At 44.3% G+C, this 23,860-nt stretch overlaps 1 protein-coding gene across 2 annotated transcripts in view; it reads left to right on the forward strand.

Annotated features, from left to right (window-relative positions):
• TBATA (thymus, brain and testes associated) overlaps window positions 1-23,860 on the forward strand; it is a 211,979-nt gene that overhangs the window by 163,439 nt on the left and 24,680 nt on the right. For both annotated transcript variants that reach the window (XM_078643256.1, XM_078643257.1), the window contains exons 8-9: window positions 185-350; window positions 12,074-12,126. In XM_078643256.1, the coding sequence (XP_078499382.1) occupies window positions 185-350; window positions 12,074-12,126 (219 nt within the window). The remainder of the gene's footprint in view (window positions 1-184; window positions 351-12,073; window positions 12,127-23,860) is intronic.

Consider the following 23,860-nt stretch of genomic DNA (forward strand, 5'->3'; position numbering starts at 1 on the left):
TTGTCTCAACCATCATGAAAAATATCACCAACACTAAATATATTTTAATATGTTCCCTTAACCCACTGCATAACCTTTTTCTCCTTCAAAGAATTTGAATAATTATTTTTCCAAGTATTTTTTTTAAGTGTATTTGTTTATTTGATCCATTATTTGATCCATTGGGTTGTTTTTGTTTTCGCAGACAAGGACATTGTAATGGGGATGATCCAAACTGCAACCGCTAATGCTCAACTTGAGAATCAGGGATTCAGCAGGGTAATGGAGGAAAGACTTCAGTCACAGATGTCCCAGGGTGTCACAGCGCCAGGTTCAAGAGACAAGCACCAAGGGAAGAACAGTCTGAGCAGGTCATTTCATCTTTCATATATATTTTCTGTAATTGATCAATTGTCTTTAGTGGGTTAGCCAATTGTCTATCTATACACAATAGACATCGGGATACTTAATATTTAAGCACTATTGCAACAACCCCATGAATCTCCAAAACATTTAGAGGAGATGTATTTGAAAAATGCTCAGAAAAGGCAGAATTTTAAGTGATTCAGTGGAGTTAAACTCTGTGATACCGGGCCCTATTATCTCCTTTCCACCTCTGATTTACTCCTCAGTTGGATGATTAATGGGAAAGAGAGTTATAATCACTTGTCCTCTAAATGAATTTACAGTGCAACCAATTGTCCACAAAGAATGACCACGAATCTGTTGCGAATTATATGGGTTTTATTATTATTATTATTATAATTAAGTTTCTAAAGCGCTCAGCTACCCGTAGGTTTCCCGGCGCTAAAATCTAAAGGTGAGGGGGGAAAGTCGGAAGAGAACTATTAGATGTTGAATAGCCAGGTTTTTACCTGTCTGCGGAACCTAAGGTAGTTGGGTTCAGTTCGTATCTGAAGGGGGAGAGAGTTCCAGAGTGAGGGGGCCAGCCATGCAAAAGAGCGGCCACCGATTCTGGCTTTTTTAATTCTAGGAACTGAAAGTAAGTGTTGGTTAGAAGATCGTAAATTACGAGGGGGATGATATAGTGTTGCCAAGGGGTTAAGATAAGGTGGAGCTAGACCAGAATTTATTCTGTGAATGATGCAGAGGGCCTTAAATGTTGTCCGGTTTTCAATTCGGAGCCAGTGCAGTGATAGAAGGGCATTGGAAGTAGGGGAAGTGTTAGGTAATTTGCAGAGGAGTCGTGCGGCCATGTTCTGGACAGTCTGCAATTTACGCGTCACCTCTTTACTGGCTCCCAGAAGAAGGATGTTCCCATAGTCCAGTCTCGAGGTGATAAGGGCCTGGACCACGGTTTTCTGAGTGTCCAGGGGAAGCATCCAAATGATTTTTCGCAACCACTTGATGATAGTGGTGCAAGTGGATGAAGTTTTGACCACATGGTTCTTCATAGATAGTTGGTCGTCAAAAATGACACCAAGGTTGCGAGCTGTTTTGGATGGGGTAGGTAGAGGGCCCATTTGAGAAGGCCATTGCCGAGGTCCCCATAAGGTGGTGTTGTGACCAAACAGAAGAACCTCTGTTTTTCCCACGTTTAGTTGCAGTTTATTGTCCAACATCCAGGCTGCGATGTTACTCAGTCCTGTACAGAGGGATGAAGAGGAGGAGTGAGAGTCAGAGGAAAGGGAGTAGATAACCTGGGTATCATCGGCGTACGAGTAGATAGTGAGCCCAGCTTGCTCAGCAATAGTAGCCAAAGGTCTGACGTACAAATTGAATAGCAAGGGGCTCAAGATGGAACCCTGCGGCACACCATACGCCGATGAGAAGGTTTGAGAAGCAAAGGACGAGGAGAAAACTTGAAAGGTGCGATCTGAAAGAAAGCTAACAAACCAGTTGAGAGCTGTGCCGATAATGCCAGATGATCTGAGGGTATTGATAAGGATGGGATGGGAAACCGTATCAAATGCGGCACTCAGATCAAGTAAAATGAGTGCCACGGTTTCCCCCTTATCAACTCGGCACCGGATGTTTTCGGAGACCCCTAGCAGAGTGGATTCAGTTGAGAAGCCACGTCTAAACCCGGATTGAGATGGATGTAATGATCCACTTGCTTCAACGTGGGTTGACAGTTGGGAATTGATGTATTGATGATTATAAGTTAGAGACCCAAATGTCCAACTGCATAGATGCAGTATTCCAACAGGGAGGCCTAACCTTCTAAAGAAATTTCAAGCGAACAAGAATAAAATGAACGAGCTGCTCTGATGCTGATATACAAAATAACAGCATTCATATCCGATGCTCTGAATACCATCTAGCTTGGTCTCTCTTAGGCATTAGAAATTCAAATCTCTAACTTTTCTTAGCACAAACCTACAAAAGACAATGAGAATTAGACAAAAGAGAACAAGATCTATTAGCAGTGAAATTGCAAAATCTCGATCCAGAGCCTTCAGAGTATCAGGAAAGTGTTGGTCTAAACCACACAAAAAGGGGCACTTAACATGGCACGGGAAATGTCTCTAAAAGTCCATTTAGCCCATTGAAGTTCTGTAGAGATTTTGCACAACGAGTTCAGCAAAGGAAGTTCAGCACACGATCTGAAAGAAAGTCTGAAATCATCTGCCCATCATTTCTCGACTGTGATAAATTGCATCATTCACTCCTCTATCCAGGGCAGCCGATATTATCATTCACAAAGTACGTTGCTATCTCCCAAATTGTGCCACGTCAACGATAGTAGTTAATTATATTTATTTCAAAAGTTCATATAGTTTCCACCTAGTATATTCTGCAACATTGGAAAAAGGTCCTACACTAGACATGGAAACTCCATCTCGGTCCCACACTCATGGGTAAAGACAATAGTCCATTGTTAGTTCACATAGTTCTCATGTGCTTGTCAAATTCCATTCCTAAGTGTGTATCCAATATTAGTTACAATACACATATCAATTTAATTACCAGTTCTTGAGAACTCTTGCAAAATAAGCAAGTCAGCAAAATGCAGAATTGTATTCTCATGGAAAACAGATTTTAGGCCTTTAATATAAAACAGCAAACTTTAAGTATTGAATCTGTAGTGCACCTTTGTATACATGTGTGAACCTTTAAAACCCCTATGCAAACATAATATTGCTTGTTAATACTTTAACCTATTAATTCACGTAATGAGCAATGAAACTGCATAACAGTGAATGTGCTGTAGAAGTATATATGTATGTATGTATCCATTTGTAATCAATTGACTCTCCTGTCTTTTAAGATGAACAGTCGCAATAAAGACTTTTTTTGTATTTGAAAAAAAAGTATATATGTGTGACATAAATGCATACATTAATAAACTTTTATGGTTAGCCCTAATTTAGTATAAGATGCATACAAGGATCATTTAAAGTTAAGAACAACATTTCTATTAGTTAGACAGAATTGCACCTGTTTATACATCAGGTGTAAAGCTTCAATATTAAAACACATTTGACAACTGTTAATTAATTAATACTTTTTCAAATTATTCTCTTTAAATACTTATAGAATGTTGTTTTTTTTGTGACGTGGAAAGAGTGGGCTACTTTACGCTGCACCATAAGCAAGCACTGTCAAAACCATAGGTCTCTCTTTTGGGGCCTATTGCTTTTGCCAGAGCCTTCTGGAGAAGTTCTAGTGTTGAACTCATTTCAGATACTGTTCAGCATTGTAAAAAAACAAAAAACAAGGCACAGTGGTACGACCACTGCTGGATGGAAACACATACATAATCAGCTGCTCTGAATTGAATGGGGGTCGGATAGCGAAAAGCCTCCGACCTCCATCACAATCAGCCTCTTAACAGGAAGCAAGCAAATGACATTAACAATTAAGCCAGGAAAATGGTAACCAGTGAATGTTATGTAAGTACTTGGTAAGCCCAAAATAGGGGCTTTGCAACCAGACAGCTTTCACTGTTAAGTAATGGATTTCTATATACCTACAAGGAAAAAAGCCATTGAGCAAAAATGTTGTAATATGAAGCAAAATGGTGGAAAGGAAGAAGAGCACAATAAACAAATCTTACAACAATTTTTTGTGGAATCCATATGTAAAGTGCCCATCCGGTGTAGAGAAAAATCATTTTTCTCTACCCAGCCCTGCATCACTAACAAGCACCAATAATAGGCATTCGTAAATGTTGCTTTATTTGATAATGGCCGCTCGAAGTCGCTTCCTGACAGCCCTGGGACCACTATTTTGGACAGTAGAGAGCTTCTCTGGACAGCACAACTTCACGGGTTGTTTTCTGCAGAACTGCACGCAACAGCGGGAGCCGGCGCGCTCCATCCCGGGTCTTGAATCACCCTGCTGACTCCGAGGACATTTCCAGCGGGAGCGGGACTGCGAGGCCCACAGGTGATTGCGCCAGGCCATCGCGCACACCTGCTGCCTCTTCCCGCCCTCTCCTCCCTGAAAGCATTTAATTACGACTCGCGGCCCCCGCTACGCGGGAGCCGCTCGAAGTCACTTCCTGACAGCCCTGGGACCACTATTTTGGAGAGTAGAGAGCTTCTCTGGACAGCACAACTTCACGGGTTGTTTTCTGCAGAACTGCACGCAACAGCGGGAGCCGGCGCGCTCCATCCCGGGTCTTGAATCACCCTGCTGACTCCGAGGACATTTCCAGCGGGAGCGGGACTGCGAGGCCCACAGGTGATTGCGCCAGGCCATCGCGCACACCTGCTGCCTCTTCCCGCCCTCTCCTCCCTGAAAGCATTTAATTACGACTCGCGGCCCCCGCTACGCGGGGGCCGCTCGAAGTCGCTTCCTGACAGCCCTGGGACCACTATTTTGGAGAGTAGAGAGCTTCTCTGGACAGCACAACTTCACGGGTTGTTTTCTGCAGAACTGCACGCAACAGCGGGAGCCGGCGCGCTCCATCCCGGGTCTTGAATCACCCTGCTGACTCCCAGGACATTTCCAGCGGGAGCGGGACTGCGAGGCCCACAGGTGATTGCGCCAGGCCATCGCGCACACCTGCTGCCTCTTCCCGCCCTCTCCTCCTTGAAAGCATTTAATTACGACTCGCGGCCCCTGCTACGTGGGTGCCGCTCGAAGTCGCTTCCTGACAGCCCTGGGACCACTATTTTGGAGAGTAGAGAGCTTCTCTGGACAGCACAACTTCACGGGTTGTTTTCTGCAGAACTGCACGCAACAGCGGGAGCCGGCGCGCTCCATCCCGGGTCTTGAATCACCCTGCTGACTCCGAGGACATTTCCAGCGGGAGCAGGACTGCGAGGCCCACAGGTGATTGCGCCAGGCCATCGCGCACACCTGCTGCCTCTTCCCGCCCACTCCTCCTCCTCCTACTTAACCCTGCCTATCCACGCGAACGCGGGACGCGCGCGGGTGAAGCGCGGGCGAAGACCGGGCCAAGAGCGGGCCCGTTGTAGCCCGTTAGAGCCCGGTGGAGACCGGACCGGCCCACCCCTCTTTGATCCGCAAGTACCTTTCGCACTCATAGTACACTGGACCTTTGTTCACAAATGTCGGGCCGTGAGACAAGGAGTACTTCAACTAAGAATGGCACGCAATTAGTGGGGACTATGGACAACTTTATTGTACGTGATAGCTCACTTTTGAACAACGAAATAACATCATTGGAGCGTAGACTCTCCCAGGGAGTTGTAAATTCTAAACGTTCCTCTCTGGGAAGTATAGCTAAAGCCCTCTATCCAATCAGACAGGAAGCTCCCCTGCACATTAATGTTCAGATTGCCCAACCTATTCCTCATTCAAACTCTGGGGATGATCTTATCGCTCCTGACCCATCTAGCCCTCTAACCCAGGAATCTATCAACATAGAAGAAGCAGGGGCCCTCCCAACACCGATTGATGAAGCCCACAGGCAAGGAGCCATTAAAAAAAGGAAGCTTAGTCCCGATTTACACTGTGGGATTAAGTCAAAGGTCCCCAAAAAAGATTCACAACCACCTGTCAGAATGGGTAACATGGGTTAAAGGAGGGGTCCCCGAGCACCTAAATCACGGTTGGTGGCGGAGGAAGCTCACCAGTCGTCGCTCTCTGATAGCTTGATAACTCTCTATAGCACTGTAGGGGGGGGCGAGGAATCAGGAGGGTGCAGGGACCTAAGTTCCATGATGGAGTCCCTGATAGATCTCCTAGAAGCCAGATTAGCTAGGATTGAGGACAGAATCAGTAACGTTGTAGAATCTATAGGAGCTGCGCGCGGCAATCTGAGGGAGGTAACAGTACGTCTTGGGAACTCTGAAGATAGGCTGGGTAAAATTGAGGGGTTACTGGGAGAGCTACTTGGCCTGGTCAAGGCTGATAAGGTGCAGGAGGAGAATAGAGGGTCGGTGGAACTTCTGGCACCACGTGGGCCCCCGCAGTGGGGGGGACAGTAACCAATGCTAATACTAACCCATTTTTACGACCCGACTCAGGTAGCCCACCAACCTCTTCTGCCATTGCCACAGGTTTATTTTTGGACGGTGGCAATACTCTTCCTGCATCAAATCTGTTTACTATACCGCCTCCTATTATTCCCCCAGATCCACTGCCTAACCAAATTAGGGGGAAGGAACCTGATCTGGCACAGCAGCGACATGTACAGCGAGGGAAAGTTGGTGGCGGAAGTAGGAAAGCAGCACACCTTCCCCCAGGGGCGGCTCCCTATGTAGTTGTCCTCAGCGGTGTACCAGAACTTGAGGAAGCTGTAAGGGAAAACCCAGTTTCCTTAAAGAATAAGGTAATTAGCTGGCTTAACAGATATAGACCATTACCCCTAGGGATGCACAACGAAATCATTCTTGCAAGGAGAGTTCCCTGGGTGGGCGAGACAATAAAAAGGAGTACCGGGGACTGTGTGCTGGTAAATTTTAGAGACCCGAGGACAGTGAGTTTTATCTGTAACTGGGAAGGGCCATCACCTTTGACGTCCATCCAAGCATTACCGCTGAGGGCATTCTATCCTGACAAACGTGAGCGGTTTGAGGAAAGGGGCAATGAGGGCTGGTCATGGGTTCCCCCAAGAAGACCACAACATGCAGCTAGGGTGGGGCCCCACGGAGGAGCCTTTGGGAGGGGAGGCTGGAACCATCTTACCCCAAGCTCCCCTTATTTCCAATTCACCCATCCAAATAGGTTTGACTGTTTGGACGCAGTGGATTGACAGCTGATGGGTTCTAGCGTTGGGGCAAAGCAAATACTTGATAGGGAATCAGCTGTTGAAAGTAGGTGTATTACACCACCCCCGCCAGTAGAGTACCGGGCAGATTCTGCCCAGGATCGAGGTTTAACTGCAACGAGAGTGGGCCAATCCTCAACTGGAGAAACCAGTGACCCTGGGGGCTTTGTACATGTACAGATCCAGGATAACAGACCCGATGATACCCATGTATCAGTGCACCAAAACAGGAGTTCCATCCAGAATCGGGAGGCGGCACCAGGCTTGGTGTCCATTCTTTCGTGGTATGTAGCCGGCCTGTTAAACAAACGGGACTCGCCTGAATGGGAGACATTCATAGAGTCTTTTGACATTTGCCTCCTACAAGAAACCTGGGCACGGGGAAGCAATTCCCGACCAAGCTATGCAACATTCTCAGTACCAGCCAAATGGGGGGGGGAAGGGACGCCCGTCAGGTGGGCTACTGATATGGGTTGCTACCCATTTAGGGTGTAGGGCCAGGGCACTGCAAACGAATTCTGAGGATTTCCAGTGTGTTGTATTAGACTGGATGTCTGGCCAATCACTATCTCTGGTTAACGTGTATTCACGACCAGTTGGGCTATCAGGGACCTCGGGCACAATAGAGGAGTTGGCGGTGTTTCTGGATTCCTCCCCCCACTGTTCGCCCTACCTTGTGGGAGGGGATTTTAATAACCAGTTTGAGCCGCTGCCGACCTTTCTGGAGGGCGCTACAACTGACGAGGATGATGCTTGGGGAATCCTACCCCCGGAAGGCCCTGTAGCCAAGGCATGGTCCCCATTGGCTGTGCAGATTACTTCCTTTACTGTGGCCGATTCACTGAGAGCCTGTAATGGGCGTATAAAAGGGGACATACCACCAAGGCCCACTTATAACAAACCAGGGCAAGAGTCGCGAATAGATTACATGTTGGTGGAAACCAGGGACTGGGCGAAAGTTAAGGACTTTCAGGTACTTACTAGAACGGACAGTGACCATAATGCGCTAGCGCTCAGGTTTGAAGTGCAGGGGGTAGCACCTGGGGAACAGAAGTGCCCCGTAAACTTAGCACCAGATCTAATAGCAGCCAGTAATAGGCGGCGAATTAGATGGCCCAAAATAGCGGGAAATCCTGATGACATCCAGAGACTCTACACCATTATGCTCCCAAGTTTAGAACAAGTGGAAAAACTACTACCAGGGTTACCGTCCGCGGATGGACACAGAGTACTGGCTGGTATCCACCAGGAGCTGGTCATGAACTTAGCGGAAGTCCTGAACCCCGTAGTGAAAACTAGGAACCCAAGGGGGATGCGCGCCTCTTGGTTTAACGCTGAGTGCAGGAGAGCAAAGGCAGATCTCTTAAATTCCCTTAAAGAACGGGAAAGTCCCACTAAGATCAGGATTAGGCGAGCAACATACAAAAATCTTATTCATAACGCCAAAATTGAATGGGACTTTGAAAACTGGTCAGACATGAGGAGCGCTCTACAATGGAGGGACTCTCGTAAATTCTGGCAAATTGTCCAACATGGGTCAGCCGAACCTTCCAAAGCGGTCGAGGCTAATATTGCATCGTCCGCGTGGGAAGAACATTTTGCCTCTCTGTACAGAGCGGCCGATGTGGACCATCTGGAAATCATGGATGTTCCAGAGGGTACAGATTCCGCCCTGGATGCAGTCCCTATGGGTATGTTTACATTGGGAGAGGTCAGCGCAGCAATTCTGGGTCTGTCAGCGGAAAAGGCCCCGGGGTTGGATAAACTCCCCGGGGACCTTTTCAAGCATGAGGTTGACATCTGGGCACCTTATCTTCAGGTGCTCTTTAAGGCCATTCTTGAGGTTATGTCGCCCCCTGCATCATGGCTGGGGGCAGAGATAGTCCCAATATTTAAGAAAGGGTGCCCGCTCCTCCCTGTTAACTACAGGCCAATTAGTCTCCTGGACGTAACACAGAAAGTGTTCTCCCGTCTGGTCCTTGACCGTTTATTAGAATGGGTGGAAGATAATGAAATATTGAGCCCGTTCCAAGCAGGGTTTAGATCCGGGGTCTCTACAATCGACCAGGTCTTTCGTTTGGCACTCATCTTCTGGAAAACGGTACAGTTGGAGGGTGGCAGCCTCTACACTGTATTCGTGGACCTGAGAGCTGCCTTCGACCTCGTTCCGCGCAGCAACCTGTGGAGGGTCTTAGGCAAAATGGGGGTCCCGTCAAGTCTCTTGAAGGTGATAATTCGTCTCCACACTGATAACTTCGCCCGGGTTAGGTGTGGTAGATTTGGGGGCCTCTCTGGTGAGTTCCCCGTTGGCAGGGGGGTAAGACAGGGTGGTGTGCTTGCACCGACCCCGTTTTGCCTCTATGTCAACGGGGTTATTGACCACCTTAACAGGGTTGTTGACAGTGATGCCCCAAGGCTCGCTGGCAGGAGGGTGGCGGCGATTATGTTCGCAGACGACACCCTGCTGCTCTCCAAATCCCCAATGGGGATCCAACGTGTCCTTAACGGGTTTGTGGAATTTTGTAGCGAGCATGGGTTGGAAATTAACACTGGAAAGACCAAGTATATGGTCTTCAATCCTACTCCCAAATCCCGCTTTGTTCCATCTATTGGCCCTGAAAAACTTGAAAGGGTTCGTACTTTCGAATACTTGGGGGTCACCCTGAATGAAACCTTAGCCTGGGGCCAGCAACATGAAAAAGCGCACCTTAAATTAACCCAATTTGTAGGTGGGATTTCAAAGATGATTGAGAAGAACAAGTCATCGATGAAACCTCTTGGCCCATCCTTAGAGATCTATAAGATCCAGGCGAAAGGTGCGGCATTGTACGGTAGCGAATTGTGGGGACATTTACCCTGTAATGAACTGCTGAAGGTGGAGAACAAGTTGATCAGGAGGCTTTTGTTACTCCCACCTAGCACGCCACTGACCCCACTGAGGCTGGATACAGGCTTGAGACCAATCGATGAAGAATTAGCCTTGAGACCTCTGATGTTCTGGCGCAGGATTTGGGCAACGCCAGAATTAGCCAGCTATAGGGAGGCCTTGCAAGAGATTCTTTCCCTGCCCAAAGCAGGTACAATTCCCTGGCTCAAGTTTGTCAAATCAGGCTTGGAGAGCATTGGGCTACATAGTGTATGGTCCAACCCTACGATCACCTGTCCAGTGCTGCCCAAGAAGCGATTGGCAAAAATCTACTATGATCACAAACTAGCGACACTAGTGCAAAATAAAAATATGGGGTCCTGCAGTCTTTTTTGTTCTTTAAAGACTGTTATTGTTTTGAACCAGTCTTAGATATCATCTACCCGCCCACTATAAGGAAGCTCTACGTGCAGTGGAGGCACGGGTCATTACCGATTCGTGCTTTCACAAGTAAGTGGGGTAAGCCTACTGAGATTAGCTGTCTTGGGTGTGGAGCTGATAGAGAGACGGATATCCACATCCTCTTTTTCTGCCCAGCATACAGTGGTGCGAGAAAGAAATGGATAGTACCTTTGTGTAAAACCTTAGGCTTTACCGAGTGCTTGGTGGCTTACAGGGTGCTTAAATCTGACCTTGCAGAAAACATAGTGTTTGCTGTTGCAAAATACTTGGGCACTGTCTGGCATAGGAGGCGTTATTGCCTGAATGTAGCCCTTTGAAATTAGGAAGATTGCGGTCAACCTGAGTATTGGACTGAAACAGTTTTAAATCTTTTAACTGTGATAGTTTTTTTTATATTGTAAAACTAATTTTTAACACTGTAAGATTGTACTGTTTGTGTATCTTTTATGATGAACAATCATCGAGATAAAGACTTTGAAATGAAATGAAATGATAATGGCATCTTGGATTTTGAGATGTTTTCTGACATTATTCACCATATGGCCCCTTTAAGGCATGGCAATATTTTCATACATGCTTACCATTAACAGCCCTCGACTTCTATATCTTTAACATGTTAGCACAGAAAAGGAGATTAGTCACTTTAAAAATAAAAATGCACACATTTCTCTCCTACAAAAGTGACACTAGATTCTTACTAAATCCTGAAGAATGTAATGGGGACCTTCCCAAGCACTAGGTTGGGGCTGCATGGTATTGTTATTTTTCTTAATGCACATCCATCTTAACTCCGAAATAAATGTATCTCCATCATAATTAAAATGCTTGAATGTGTATTGTTTATTGTTTACAACCTTTGAACTTCTGGCAAATTCACTATTATTCTCAGACAAACAATACCTACCACTATAGTGGACTCCGCTGTTGTGCATAAACTCATATTTGTAGATGTATTGTTGATTCCCTGTAGTCTAAATTGTGATTTAAACCACTCCTCCTCACCTCAGACTTAAATCTAAAGTTTCAAAGTCATAGGAGTTGAGCTGTGATCCGTTGCTGGCTGTTAGGGCAAACACATCAACCCTTAACATGTATGCTTCTTGAATGCTCTCTCCTTCTGCTACTTTGATCTGTTCCATGTGGTTCTCATACAGGTGGCCAATAACGTCTTCCTTAGATTAGGACAAAGACAAGTTGACCATTTTGTTTAGTGTCACTCCTCCATAGCCAAAAAAGGGAATTTTGCAAGCAAGCAATGGGACTGCATAGGAATGTGTGTTCAAAATTTAACCAGCCCCAAAGAAGACCACTCGATTTCACAAGGTAGTAAAAATCACACATTTGAAGAAAAATATATTTCCCCATCATTGTTAGACACTTGGATTCCATGAAAAAAAGAGTCCAGGTCAAAGTGTTCCTCGTCCTATATTTCCAGATTCCCTATCTTGTGCTAGTAACAAGAAATAATATCTGCTCTCATTATATTTAAAACAATAACATAATCGCTAGACAATGACTAAGAATTCTATCGAGCATTGATCGATCTAATTTTTTTGTAGTTTGAATATTGTCTTAAATATATAAGCAAAAAAATAATTTACCTATGTTTTGTGTTGTAGCAAATCGAGCCAAAAGCAGAAGCAAAGGCCACTAGCTGAGGATGAAAAACCAGGTAAAAACGAACTTGTAATATATCACACTCTCCTTGATTAAACTAGGAAAAGTGGCAAGGAAATTAAATGCAACTCAGGAATGGAAGCAGGACTACTAATTATCCCTATTTCACTTCATGTTGTCAGTGCGTCCTGGTGTTCCAAACGTCTTCATTAAATCAAAAAGTACCTCGATGGATTGGGTTGTCATTTCAAATTCCACGGCTAGATGCCTAGTGCTTTGCTATTGTGTCCTGAAGTTTTAAATTTTTAATTTCTTCTTACCAGAAGAAAATATGCCAGGCATGTGTGTTTTGCTGAATCAATGTATGATTGCTGAACTTCTTCAGTTCTATTGCGCAGCATTTGATTGTGGATACATTTTGCTGACAGACTCATGCGAGGCTCCAAGGAGCAGGGCATAACTGCACCAATTTTGATGTTCTTAGAGTAAAATAGAAAAAAAACGTTATACATCAATGGCGTATTGGCTGCATTACTGAAAAGTCAGATTATATTTATATGGGCCAGAGCAACCAGTGTGGCAGTGTCAGTCCCATGTCTTACACGCTTTTCATGACTGGGCTTGGAATACAATTCTGTTCTAGATCTCACTACCCTCATGTGGCTCGTACTAATCGGGGAACGTAGGCATTCAGTAACTGGGGAATTGTTTTAGTATCTCTACTATCATTTCAAGTGTTCTATCAAACGTTAAGGCCCAGCACAATGTAACTGAGATATTTTCGGTTCAGAAATTCACAATATGTTTCTCATGGCAAGAGACTGCTACTTCTATTATTAGCTGATTTATTGAGCCAAAACTCTTGATATAACCATAGATCTGGCCCCCCTAATCAGATCACCTATGTAATGGCACATGTGTGACTTGGCTTTATTAATATGGTAGTGACCTATTCAGATTATTGCATTGCTGACTGTTGTGCAGAGTTTTCTTATGGTCTACTGATGTTCACACGTAGACATAAAGTGGAAAATATAATGCTCTACTTTCTCTTTAGCTCCTGTCCCAAATATTAGTAAAAATAGTTTGTGGCACCTGTTACCCCACTCTGGATTTACCAGCACGCTAATTTTTAGGTTTGCCTCCACAGCACATTGCGTGCAATATCTCCTGTATTTAAAAACAAATCTTAAAAGGAGCTTAGAGCCTGCCCATTGCTTACCTTTACTTGCCAGTGGGTGGCCCCCACTTCACTCTCCATTCCAGTCTTCCTGATGGTCAGCAACTCCTCCTGGACTCGGTTCCCTCCTGGGCTTCTGAGTCTTCATCCATCCCATGGATCATGGACCAAGTACTGGTTCCTGTGGCCAGTGTCCTTTCAATAGTTCCAGGCACTTCCTTTTTCTTCCCAAGAGTACATGAATCTGCAGTCCGTCTCCTTTACCCCCGCCATCCCCGTGGCTTCATGCAACCCCCCCCACCCTGCAATGTCTTTTGCACCCTCCTCCTAAATGTTGCTTCAACCCCCCCACCTCCCCTACGCTGTTCAACATGTGAAACAAAACATTGACAAAGCCAATAGATTTCGCATAGGCGAAACCTATGGCTTTATCAATGCTTGTTAGAAAAGTGCAGTGATGCCAACATTATGTGTCCTGAGCGTGCAGCAATTAACACACTTCAAATATGTTGCTTGTAAAATGTGAATAAGAAATATCTACCACACACATTTGCATGTTACCTTTTCTTGTAAAATTCCACTATCAAAAATTTGGTTGGAACTTTTCAAAGCACATAGAAACACATATTTACATCCACAAAACATATGGACATTCTCTATATTTAGCAGATGGAGCCGGACCCATAGAACATCCTTACACTGCAGCTAACTTCCAGTGTGGGTGCATGCAACCCATGAATTAGAAAATCAGAACAACGGTCATACCAAGTGTATTTTAGGGTGCACATCTTTGATCCGATTTCAGAAAATTACCTGTTCTCACCTTCGTATGTGACGTGAATGACTGTAATCCACTATGAAACTTGGTAAAGCCATACACTTGAAAGTATGCATCCATGATAGCAAATATCAAGAAAAAAATCAACAGTTTTTGCATGTTGATGGGTTAAAAAGCTGAAGTTGGCTCTTGCTTTTATAAATTCAGTACATTTAAAGTGCTTCAACTGCCCTTGCTATCAAGTGAATATATATTAAATGTATCAATAGAAAAGGTGGAGGTTGACATAATGCAGGGATTGCACATTATATTTAAAATGTATACATTTTTATAGAACTCAATATGTGGTACATCGCATTTGGAGTATTAGAGGACATGGGACATCAGAGAGTCGGAGGGCGGCACATTAGGACCATTCAGCCTTGTGTTTTCTCAATAAATGTAAGACTGAAGGTCTCAGTAGTATATGTTAATTAATAACAATTAAAGGGTTGAAGGAGGGTATCCGACAGAGAAACGACTCTACACAGAAGACTACATATCATCATTCAATTTTATATTTCTTTGTTTGATTTTTCATATTTTTTCAACAATCAATAAAATTTCTTAGTGTTACACAATTAAGTGCAAAGTGACCCAAAGTGTATAAGGAGAACCAAGGAGGTACAACAATTATACAAAACCAATACAAACAGAAGTGACATATACGGTTTCTAAAAGAATTAATAGTACAAGAAAACGACCACAGTTGATGATCAACACAATAGTTTGTGACAGTAGCTATCAAGATTCATAGGCACTGTGCATAGGGTTCGTTTTCTGAGGGCGTCGACGGCGTTTCGACCCAGGAAGTATAATGGGTCTCGTCAGGACAATACAATGTGGGACTCTGTGAATAAGGGGTGACAAAATTTAAAGAAGTGTAAGAACACTAATTTTAACTATTATGTTAAGTTGGAAATTGCGATTCTCCTATTAACATGACCAGAGAATCTGGATTTCATTAAAGACACGGAGGCTAACATTATGCATTAATCCTTTTAATGCAGCTCACACAGCCGCCTACATCACAAAGGTTTAGAATAAGAACAAAGTGACATCACAGTATCTATAAAAGGCGTGTGCCAGGAGAGATCAGCCTCTTTTAAATGCCTTGAACGACAGGAGGAACGAAGAATGCATCTCGGAACTTGAAGGAGGTAATGAAGAAACTTGGAAGATCCTTGGAGAGACCTGGAGAATCCTTGGAGATTCATCAATTAGAATTGTCTGAAAGAAAATAGAGGGAGTCAAAAAGGACACAAGGTAACCTTCAGAAGAAGCAACAAGAAAAGCATAAGGTTAGAAGGTATGAATCATTAAAGACAATATAAAACAAGTCAATTCTCCATATCCCTCAAGGGAGGGACGGGAGGGATAATGTTAGCCTCCGTGTCTTTAATGAAATCCAGATTCTCTGGTCATGTTAATAGGAGAATCGCAATTTCATTACAAGACAGGAGGCTACATTATGCATGTTGGTAGCCCTGAAGAACAGCATCTGAGACGTGTTCTATGGGTTTGCAGTAATGGTGTGCAAAGGTAGAAGCATTAGACCAGTCTGCACAGTTTAGAATTACATTCAACTTACCACCAGACCAAAAGGACTTGCTGGACATAGCACTCCTTAGGGAGTGAGCTTGGAATTTAGAAAGGTCAATACCAGCAAGGCTCATAGCCAACTTAACCCATCTAGCAATGGAGCAAGATGAAATGGGTTTAAAAGGTTTGACATAAGAGATAAGAAGCTGATTCGCATCAGGTGGACGAAGGTCCTTCATTCTTGAATCATATTCTTTCATGCAATTAACAACGCAAAGTTTTTTGCAGAAATCAAAGCGAGGATAGAAAATGAAATCAGACATAGTCTTGGTTCTCCTATGAATCTCGAATTTAACACCAAACATGTCATAACATCTATAAGAAATATCCAAGGCTTTGACATCGGAAACCCTGCGACAAGAAATCAGGCACAGGAGAGTGGCAAGTTTAATTGAAAGACATTTTCTATTAAGAAAAGAGTTATCAGGCCAGGAGCAAAAAAGGTCAAGCAAAAGTTTGACATCCCAAACAGATTGATATTTAGGTCTAGGAGGTCTCTTAAGTCTGATACTTTTAAGAACTCTACAAATAATAACATTTTTACCTACCGTCTTATGATTGACAAGAGAGTGTCCAGCTGAAATTGCAGATCTAAAACAGTTAATAGATCTATAGGAGAGACCACTGTCGAAGAGTTCCACCAGGAAATTGACTATATTGGCGATAGGAGCTTCCACGGGATCCAAGTCCCTTTCCAAGCACCAACTAGACCATTTTTTCCAGATGTTATTATATCTGTAGTGTGTTCCAGGTGCCCAAGATTCTCCAAGGAGAGTGAGAGCCGAAGACGAAAGTCCAGACAATTGGTTAGATTGCCTGACACTTTCCAGGCAAGAAGGTTCAGGTTCCCTGAGAGAATCAGGTGGTGATCTTCTCCGTTTGCGTTTAGGGGGAGTCCCTGAGTAGCCGGAATCAGGAAGGGAACGTCGCAAGAAAGTTCCAGAGCAGTGGGGAACCATGCTTGAGACGGCCAGAAGGGGGTTATCAGGACCAAGGAGCATTGTTCCTATCTCACCTTCTGCAGAACCCTTTGGATCATCGCAAAGGGGGGAAAGGCGTAAGGGCAGAGGGGAGCCCAGGGCTGGAGGAAGGCGTTTACAGCCAGAGCACCCGGGTCTGGCATCCAGCTGAAGTATTGGGGGAGTTGAAAGGTCAACCGGCTTGCGAAGAGGTCCACATCGAAGGGACCCCAGAAGTGGAAAAGGGAGTTGAAGACAGAGGTATCGAGTTTCCAATCGCTGAAGTCTAGAAGGAATCTCAGGAGAACGGATCTGCCCTGGAGAGAGTGTCTGAAGCTCATCAGAGCGTAGAGTCCAGCTGTCAGCTCTTAGAAATTTATATGGTGGGAAGATTCTGAGGTTGTCCAGACACCACCGGTGTCCTGGTCGAGGAGGCGTGCTCCCCAGCCGTGAAGGCTGGCGTCTGACTCTAGAACGAAATCCAGAGTTGAACCGAAGATAGCCCTTCCGTTCCACGCATCCAAATTGTCCAGCCACCAAGAAAGTTCTAGTCTGGCTTGTTCGTCCAGGGAGACATTGCCTCCGTACCAGAGGCCGGATCTGAGAGCATTGGCTTTCACTCTCTGAAGGGCACGGTAGTTCAGCGGGCCTGGGAAGATAGCTTGGATCGAGGAAGAGAGGAGACCAAGAAGTCTGGCCAGTTCTCGGAGGGAGAGAGATTGTTGTCTCAGAACGAATCTGATTTCCTTGCGGATTTTGGCAATCTTCTTTTTTGGGAGTAGGAGGAGACAGCTGGAGGTGTCCACAGTGAAGCCTAGGAACTCCAGAGAAGTGGAGGGTGAAAGAATGGACTTTTCCCTGTTTATAATGAATCCGAGGTCCTCTATGAGATTCATGGAGGTCTGGAGATCTTTTAGTAACTGCGAATGGGATTGGGACATGATGAGGATGTCGTCTAAGTAAATAATGAGACGGATACCTCTGGTTCTCAGGGTGGAGACGATCGTTCTCATGACCTTGGTGAAGCACCAAGGTGCGGATGAAAGGCCGAAAGGAAGGGCCTGGAACTGAAAAAGGCGGTTGTCCCAGATGAATTGGAGAAAGGGTTGATGTTCTGCAGCCATGGGTATGGTGAAATAGGCATCCTTTAAGTCCAATTTGACTAACCAGTCTCCTTGAAGGAGGAGATCCCTGAGAAGATGGATGCCCTCCATCTTGAAATGTCGATAGACGAGGTATTTGTTTACCTCCCGAAGGTTTATTACTGGGCGCCAACCCTTGTCCTTCTTCTCGACGAGGAAGAGGGTGCTTACGAAGTTTTTCTGAGACCAAGGTACCTCTATTATGGCACCCTTCTTTAACATAGAAGAGACCTCTTCTTTGACGATTTGCAGGTGTTCTAGAGGAAGAACCAGAGGGTTCGGAGTGACGTATTGATATGGGATCTCTAGGAATTCTATTTTGAACCCTTGAACTGTTTCTAGAACCCAGGGGTCTTGCGTTAAGGACTCCCAAACGTGAAGGAAATGTCTGAGCCTGCCCCCGACCTTGGGAGGGGAAGAAGGAAGAGGAGCACTTACCTTGAGTAGCGTTGTTGGAGGCACCACGGGGGGGGAAGCCTCTTCCTCGCGAACCTCTTCCTCTAGGCGGGTAGTATTGCCTATTGTTCGAGGGGTAGAAGCCTCTGCCGCTCGAACCCCTTCCTCTTCCAGATGAGAAGGGCCGAAAATTTCCACGGCCGGAAGAGCGGCCCCTTCTTCCGGCCCGGCCAAAAAGGTTTGTAGGGAAAACCCTTTTCATATTAGTTTGTGCTCTGTCCAGAGCGGTAAAGGTCGCGACATATTTACCCAGCGTTTTAATCATGTCCTCTCCAAAGAGGAGACCATTAGGCTTAGAGGAAGGCTCCTTCTCTGCGAGATCGCCAAGTTTGGGGTTTATTCTTTTGAGGACGGTCCTCCTTCTTTCGATGTTAAGTGAGGAATTTGCGTTACCAAGGAGTACAATTGCCCTTTGGCTCCATCCCCTGATTAGGTTAGTGTCCAGGGGAGTGTTGGAAATGTGGGATTCTTCAGCTAGGTCGAGGATTCTAGTAAGGGGGCCTAAAAGGTCGAGGAGGTGATCCTGGCAGGCTTTAAGAGCTCTTTCGAGGCCCCTCCTAGGGTCCTTACCTAATTTGAATAGGAACTTTATACGGTCAGGGTCTAGGTTGGGAGTTTGGCATACCTTATCCTCAATGTAAGGCCTGGGGCATTCAGACCTCATGGTGTTGCGAGAGTGTAACTCGAGAGAGTTTCTGAGCCATTTAGTCACGAACTTTGCGACATGGTCATGTGGATACCATCTGGAGCTGTTGGGGTGAGATATGTTGGTTGGGGAGAACATTTCTCCACCTAGGGGGTCAAGGACCGCGTCCTTTGAAGAGGGTGAGGAGTCTGCCTCTAAAAATGTGTTGAGATCCAAGTCGTCCAAGTCTCCCTCATCGAGGTCGAGCACGAACTCATCGTCTGGTTCGTTGAAGAACTCGTCTTCATCAGAAAAGAGGCGCTTTCAGAGAGCAACGGGCGTGCTCGAGCCTCTCTATCTAGCAGCGCGGAGGAACGGTCCTTAGGAGGCGCCGCGCGGAGTGTCGCGGTTGCCGAGGTCCATTCCTCTGCCCAAGACGGAGAGACTGTTTCGGGGGCAATCCGCGAGCCGCAGTGGGGCCGGGGAAGGTCGGGGAAACAATGGGGAGCAATCGGGTAGGACCGGGGAGGTCGGGAAGGACCCTGGAAGTGGGAGCGGCAAAGGAAAGGCGCCACAACGGGAAGGACGAGACCGGAGTGAACGCCGAGCGGGGAAGTCGAGAGGCACGCTGTAATTAAGCGCAAGGCGGTGAGGAAGGGTGAAGGCGAGGGGTAAACGCGACAACCATAGATTGGAAGTCGTGGGGGAGAGGAAATAGGAGCATTTCGAAACGGGGAACATTTCAAGTACCAAGTAAAATCATGTTAATGTTAATAGGTAAAACCATAAAGCTTTCAAATACAAATAAGCATATCAAAACAGTGAAAGCCTTCAAATACAAATGAGCACATCATAAACAGTGAAATAATGATAAGGTAAGAGAGAGAGAACTTATCTGTTGTGAGCCGCATTTAAAAGAGGCTGATCTCTCCTGGCACACGCCTTTTATAGATACTGTGATGTCACTTTGTTCTTATTCTAAACCTTTGTGATGTAGGCGGCTGTGTGAGCTGCATTAAAAGGATTAATGCATAATGTTAGCCTCCTGTCTTGTAATGAAATTATTGAGAGGCAATTGAACTAGTTACCAAGTTGATTGGGTTACACGCGAACAGAATGATGACTTGAGGGGCGACCACCACGTGTGAATACAAGGTAAATGCACTTACAGTGGACCCAGCCGGGTACTGTTGTGTAGCAATGCGCCAAAAAAGGAAAAATTAATAATAATTAATATTCCGGTATCCTTATCATGTGGCCCATTATATGTTGTAAAACAATTAAGAATTAAGAGACAACACTTACCACTGTCGTGGTTCAATGATTGAGGTCGCGATAACTTATGAACTTTTTAAGGACTGCACCAGGGTGTAGCAGGAGACTACCTTCAGAAATACATAGCAGGTAATCAGATTTGATAATGGAGTTGGCATATGAATCAATATGACATGGTATAAAGCTTACCGGATTAAGGGGAGTAGGCAATATACTTCATGAAGGTAACGGTTTTTGAATTTGCAGTTACAATATTGTGAGACGACTCGCGGGAAGGGCTCAGTCGCACTGCCGAATCAGGACGATACCTGAAATAGTACGGTGCGTTCAGTGTGGATTATAAGTTTAACTACCAAAGTTGTCACTCTAAAAAAAGCTCTAAAAAAAAAGGGCTCACGGATGTTTCTTACCTGCTGGATAAATTCAGGTGCAGTCTAAAGTTCCAGAATCCACTCTTTCAATCCAATGGCATTCACGCCTTTGTAATATTTGTGAAATGTTTCCGCCTCTCTCTGGTAACTTTGCAGTATCAATCACTTGCTATTTAATTTCTTCAGTAGTGTGATTTTTATCAAGATAACCTTAAGAATGACTCCTCCTTGATTCTCAAACCAGTGGATAAAGGAGGAGGCATAGTAATTCAGGACAGAGCTGATTATGATGCTGAGATTATCAAACAAATATCTGAAGATAAGCATTATAAGAAATTGAACCATAATCCATTAATCATGATTCGTCAAGAAATTCTACACATAACATCAGAGGGCCTTGAACAAGGTTTTATAACTAAGCATGAATTTGAATATCTAAATGCGGAAAATCCTAGAACTCCGGTTCTTTATACTCTCCCGAAAATACACAAAAGTGTGACACATCCTCCAGGTAGACCTATCCTGTCGGGTTGTGGTTCTGTACTTGAGCCAATCGGGAAGTATATAAATTTTTTCATTCAAGACTTTGTCCCTCTTCAGAAAAGCTATGTACGTGATACAACACATATGATAAATCTAATTGAGGGCATGGCCTTCAATGAAGAAACTGATTTGTTAGCCACTCTGGATATTTCGTCCTTATACACAAATATACCACAAATGGACAGTATACTTGTGATTGAACGGCTTTTGGATACAAGACCAAGAACTTTCAATGTTCCTACCTCATTCATAATTGCGCTACTACGGATTGCACTTCAAACCAACTACTTCGTATCCAACGGTCAATATTATCAACAGTGCTGCGGGACCAGCATGGGCGCAATTTTTGCGCCCAATCTAACTAATATTTATATGAATGACGTAGAGATGAGATATGCTTTGAATGACCAAAACCCTCAACATTACAACATTAGTTGTTGGTATAGATATATAGATCATATCTTTTTAGTGTGGAGAGGTAATGAGGACTCTTTTAATGACTTTGTGTCTTACCTTAACCACGTCCAAATGCATTTGACATTTACATCTACAGTCCATAAAAAGACAATTGCATTTTTGGATTTGAATATCCAACATGATGATGGAAAAGTGTTTACGTCACTACATAGGAAGCCCACTGAAAGAAATACACTTTTAGCATATAAAAGTCAACACCCGAGAGCACTGAGAGATGGTCTTCCTTTTGGGCAATTTTTGCGTATACGGCGCAATTGTGCCCGTAGGGAAGATTATTTTAGTGAAGCAGAAGTACTAAAAAAGAAATTGTTGCTGAGAGGGTACCCTAATAAGATAGTAAAAAGATCGCTCAAACGAGCATGGTACTGCCCAAGGGAGGAATTACTTCTATCAAAACCAAAAAAACAGACATCTAAATGTGTGTGTGTCACTACATTTGGCACACACACTAACAAGATCAGGAAAGCCATTACTAAGCATTGGGAGATCATTCAAAGTATAGATTACTCGTTTGAAATTCCCCTATTTGCATACAAAAGGGCCAAGAATATAAAAGATCATTTAGTGAGATCGTCCACTGAAATTACAAAAAATCTAGGCACGTTGGAAGCAACATGGGGACTTCCCCCTGTAGTTGGCCACCATAGATGTGGTAATTGCATCATATGCCCTTTCACTGAAGACACTACTATGTTCAAACATGGTGAGTTTGAACATAAACTTGACTTTTTCTCTAATTGCAACACCCGAAATGTTGTGTACTGCATCTGGTGTCCATGTGGTTTGCCCTACATTGGACAAACACAACAACCAATTAAAGCCAGAATAAGTCAACATCGTAGTCGCATTAGAAGATCTGTGGTCACTGCTCCTCTGGTCCAGCATTTTCTTGATAAAAATCACCCTACTGAAGAAATTAAATGGCAAGTGATTGATATTGCAAAGTTACCAGAGAGAGGCGGAAACATTTCACAAATATTACAAAGGCGTGAATGCCATTGGATTGAAAGAGTGGATTCTATAAATCACGGGCTGAATTCAGCTGAGGAATGGCGAGGTTATGTAACCTCTCTTCCTCAGTAGTAAGAAAACTGTGTTGATTTAATTGATTGAAGCTATGTCTGATGATGTACGCCTGGTTACCTAAGTATACATTTGGTTGCTGTGACAAGTATGAAACCACTGTACACTCTACACTATGCTCTCTTGAAAATTATTGCATAACTTCTTTGTCCTGTCCCTTATAATAATGTATATTTATAGTGTCAACTTAAATTGTATCAATTTGGTTTCCATTCAGGGCAATTCAATCCACGGTATTGGTGCCAATAAGGTCTTCCAGAATAATATGTATAATACCTTAAGAAATGGCCTTAATAATTTTTCTACTGCAGAATGCAATTCACTGCGGAATGTATATATAACGACATGCAAAAATTAATTTGCTCAATGTGAACTGTGTTAGTCTCTTTCAAAAGTTCTACTTCACATTAGCTTTCTATCTTAACATCGATTACTCTGGCTCCCTCCGTTTCCCTGTTAAGTCCCTTTTCTAACGTGAAGATCGAGCTATCGCTCTCCTCATCCCCCCTGCGTCTTGCTCGTAAATGCACGCCTTGCACCCGGTCCGACACAGACTGCTTCCGGACCGCGGAATTGTAACCGAGTAACTTTAGACTGCACCTGAATTTATCCAGCAGGTAAGAAACATCCGTGAGCCCTTTTTTTTAGAGCTTTTTTTAGAGTGACAACTTTGGTTTTTAAACTTATAATCCACACTGAACGCACCATACTATTTCAGGTATCGTCCTGATTCGGCAGTGCGACTGAGCCCTTCCCGCGAGTCGTCTCACAATATTGTAACTGCAAATTCAAAAACCGTTACCTTCATGAAGTATATTGCCTACTTCCCTTAATCCGGTAAGCTTTATACCATGTCATATTGATTCATATGCCAACTCCATTATCAAACCTGATTACCTGCTATGTATTTCTGAAGGTAGTCTCCTGCTACACCCTGGTGCAGTCCTTAAAAAGTTCATAAGTTATCGCGACCTCAATCATTGAACCACGACAGTGGTAAGTGTTGTCTCTTAATTCTTAATTGTGTTTCAACATATAATGGGCCACATGATAAGGATACCGGAATATTAATTATTATAAATTTTTCCTTTTTTGGCGCATTGCTACACAACAGTACCCGGCTGTTTCCACTGTAAGTGCATTTACCTTGTATTCACACGTGGTGGTTGCCCCTCAAGTCATCATTCTGTTCGCGTGTAACCCAATCAACTTGGTAACTAGTTCAATTGCCTCTCAATAATTTCCAACTTAACATAATA

This window comes from Lissotriton helveticus, chromosome 5_1, assembly GCF_964261635.1.
Source record: "Lissotriton helveticus chromosome 5_1, aLisHel1.1, whole genome shotgun sequence".
NCBI lineage: Eukaryota > Metazoa > Chordata > Amphibia > Caudata > Salamandridae > Lissotriton > Lissotriton helveticus.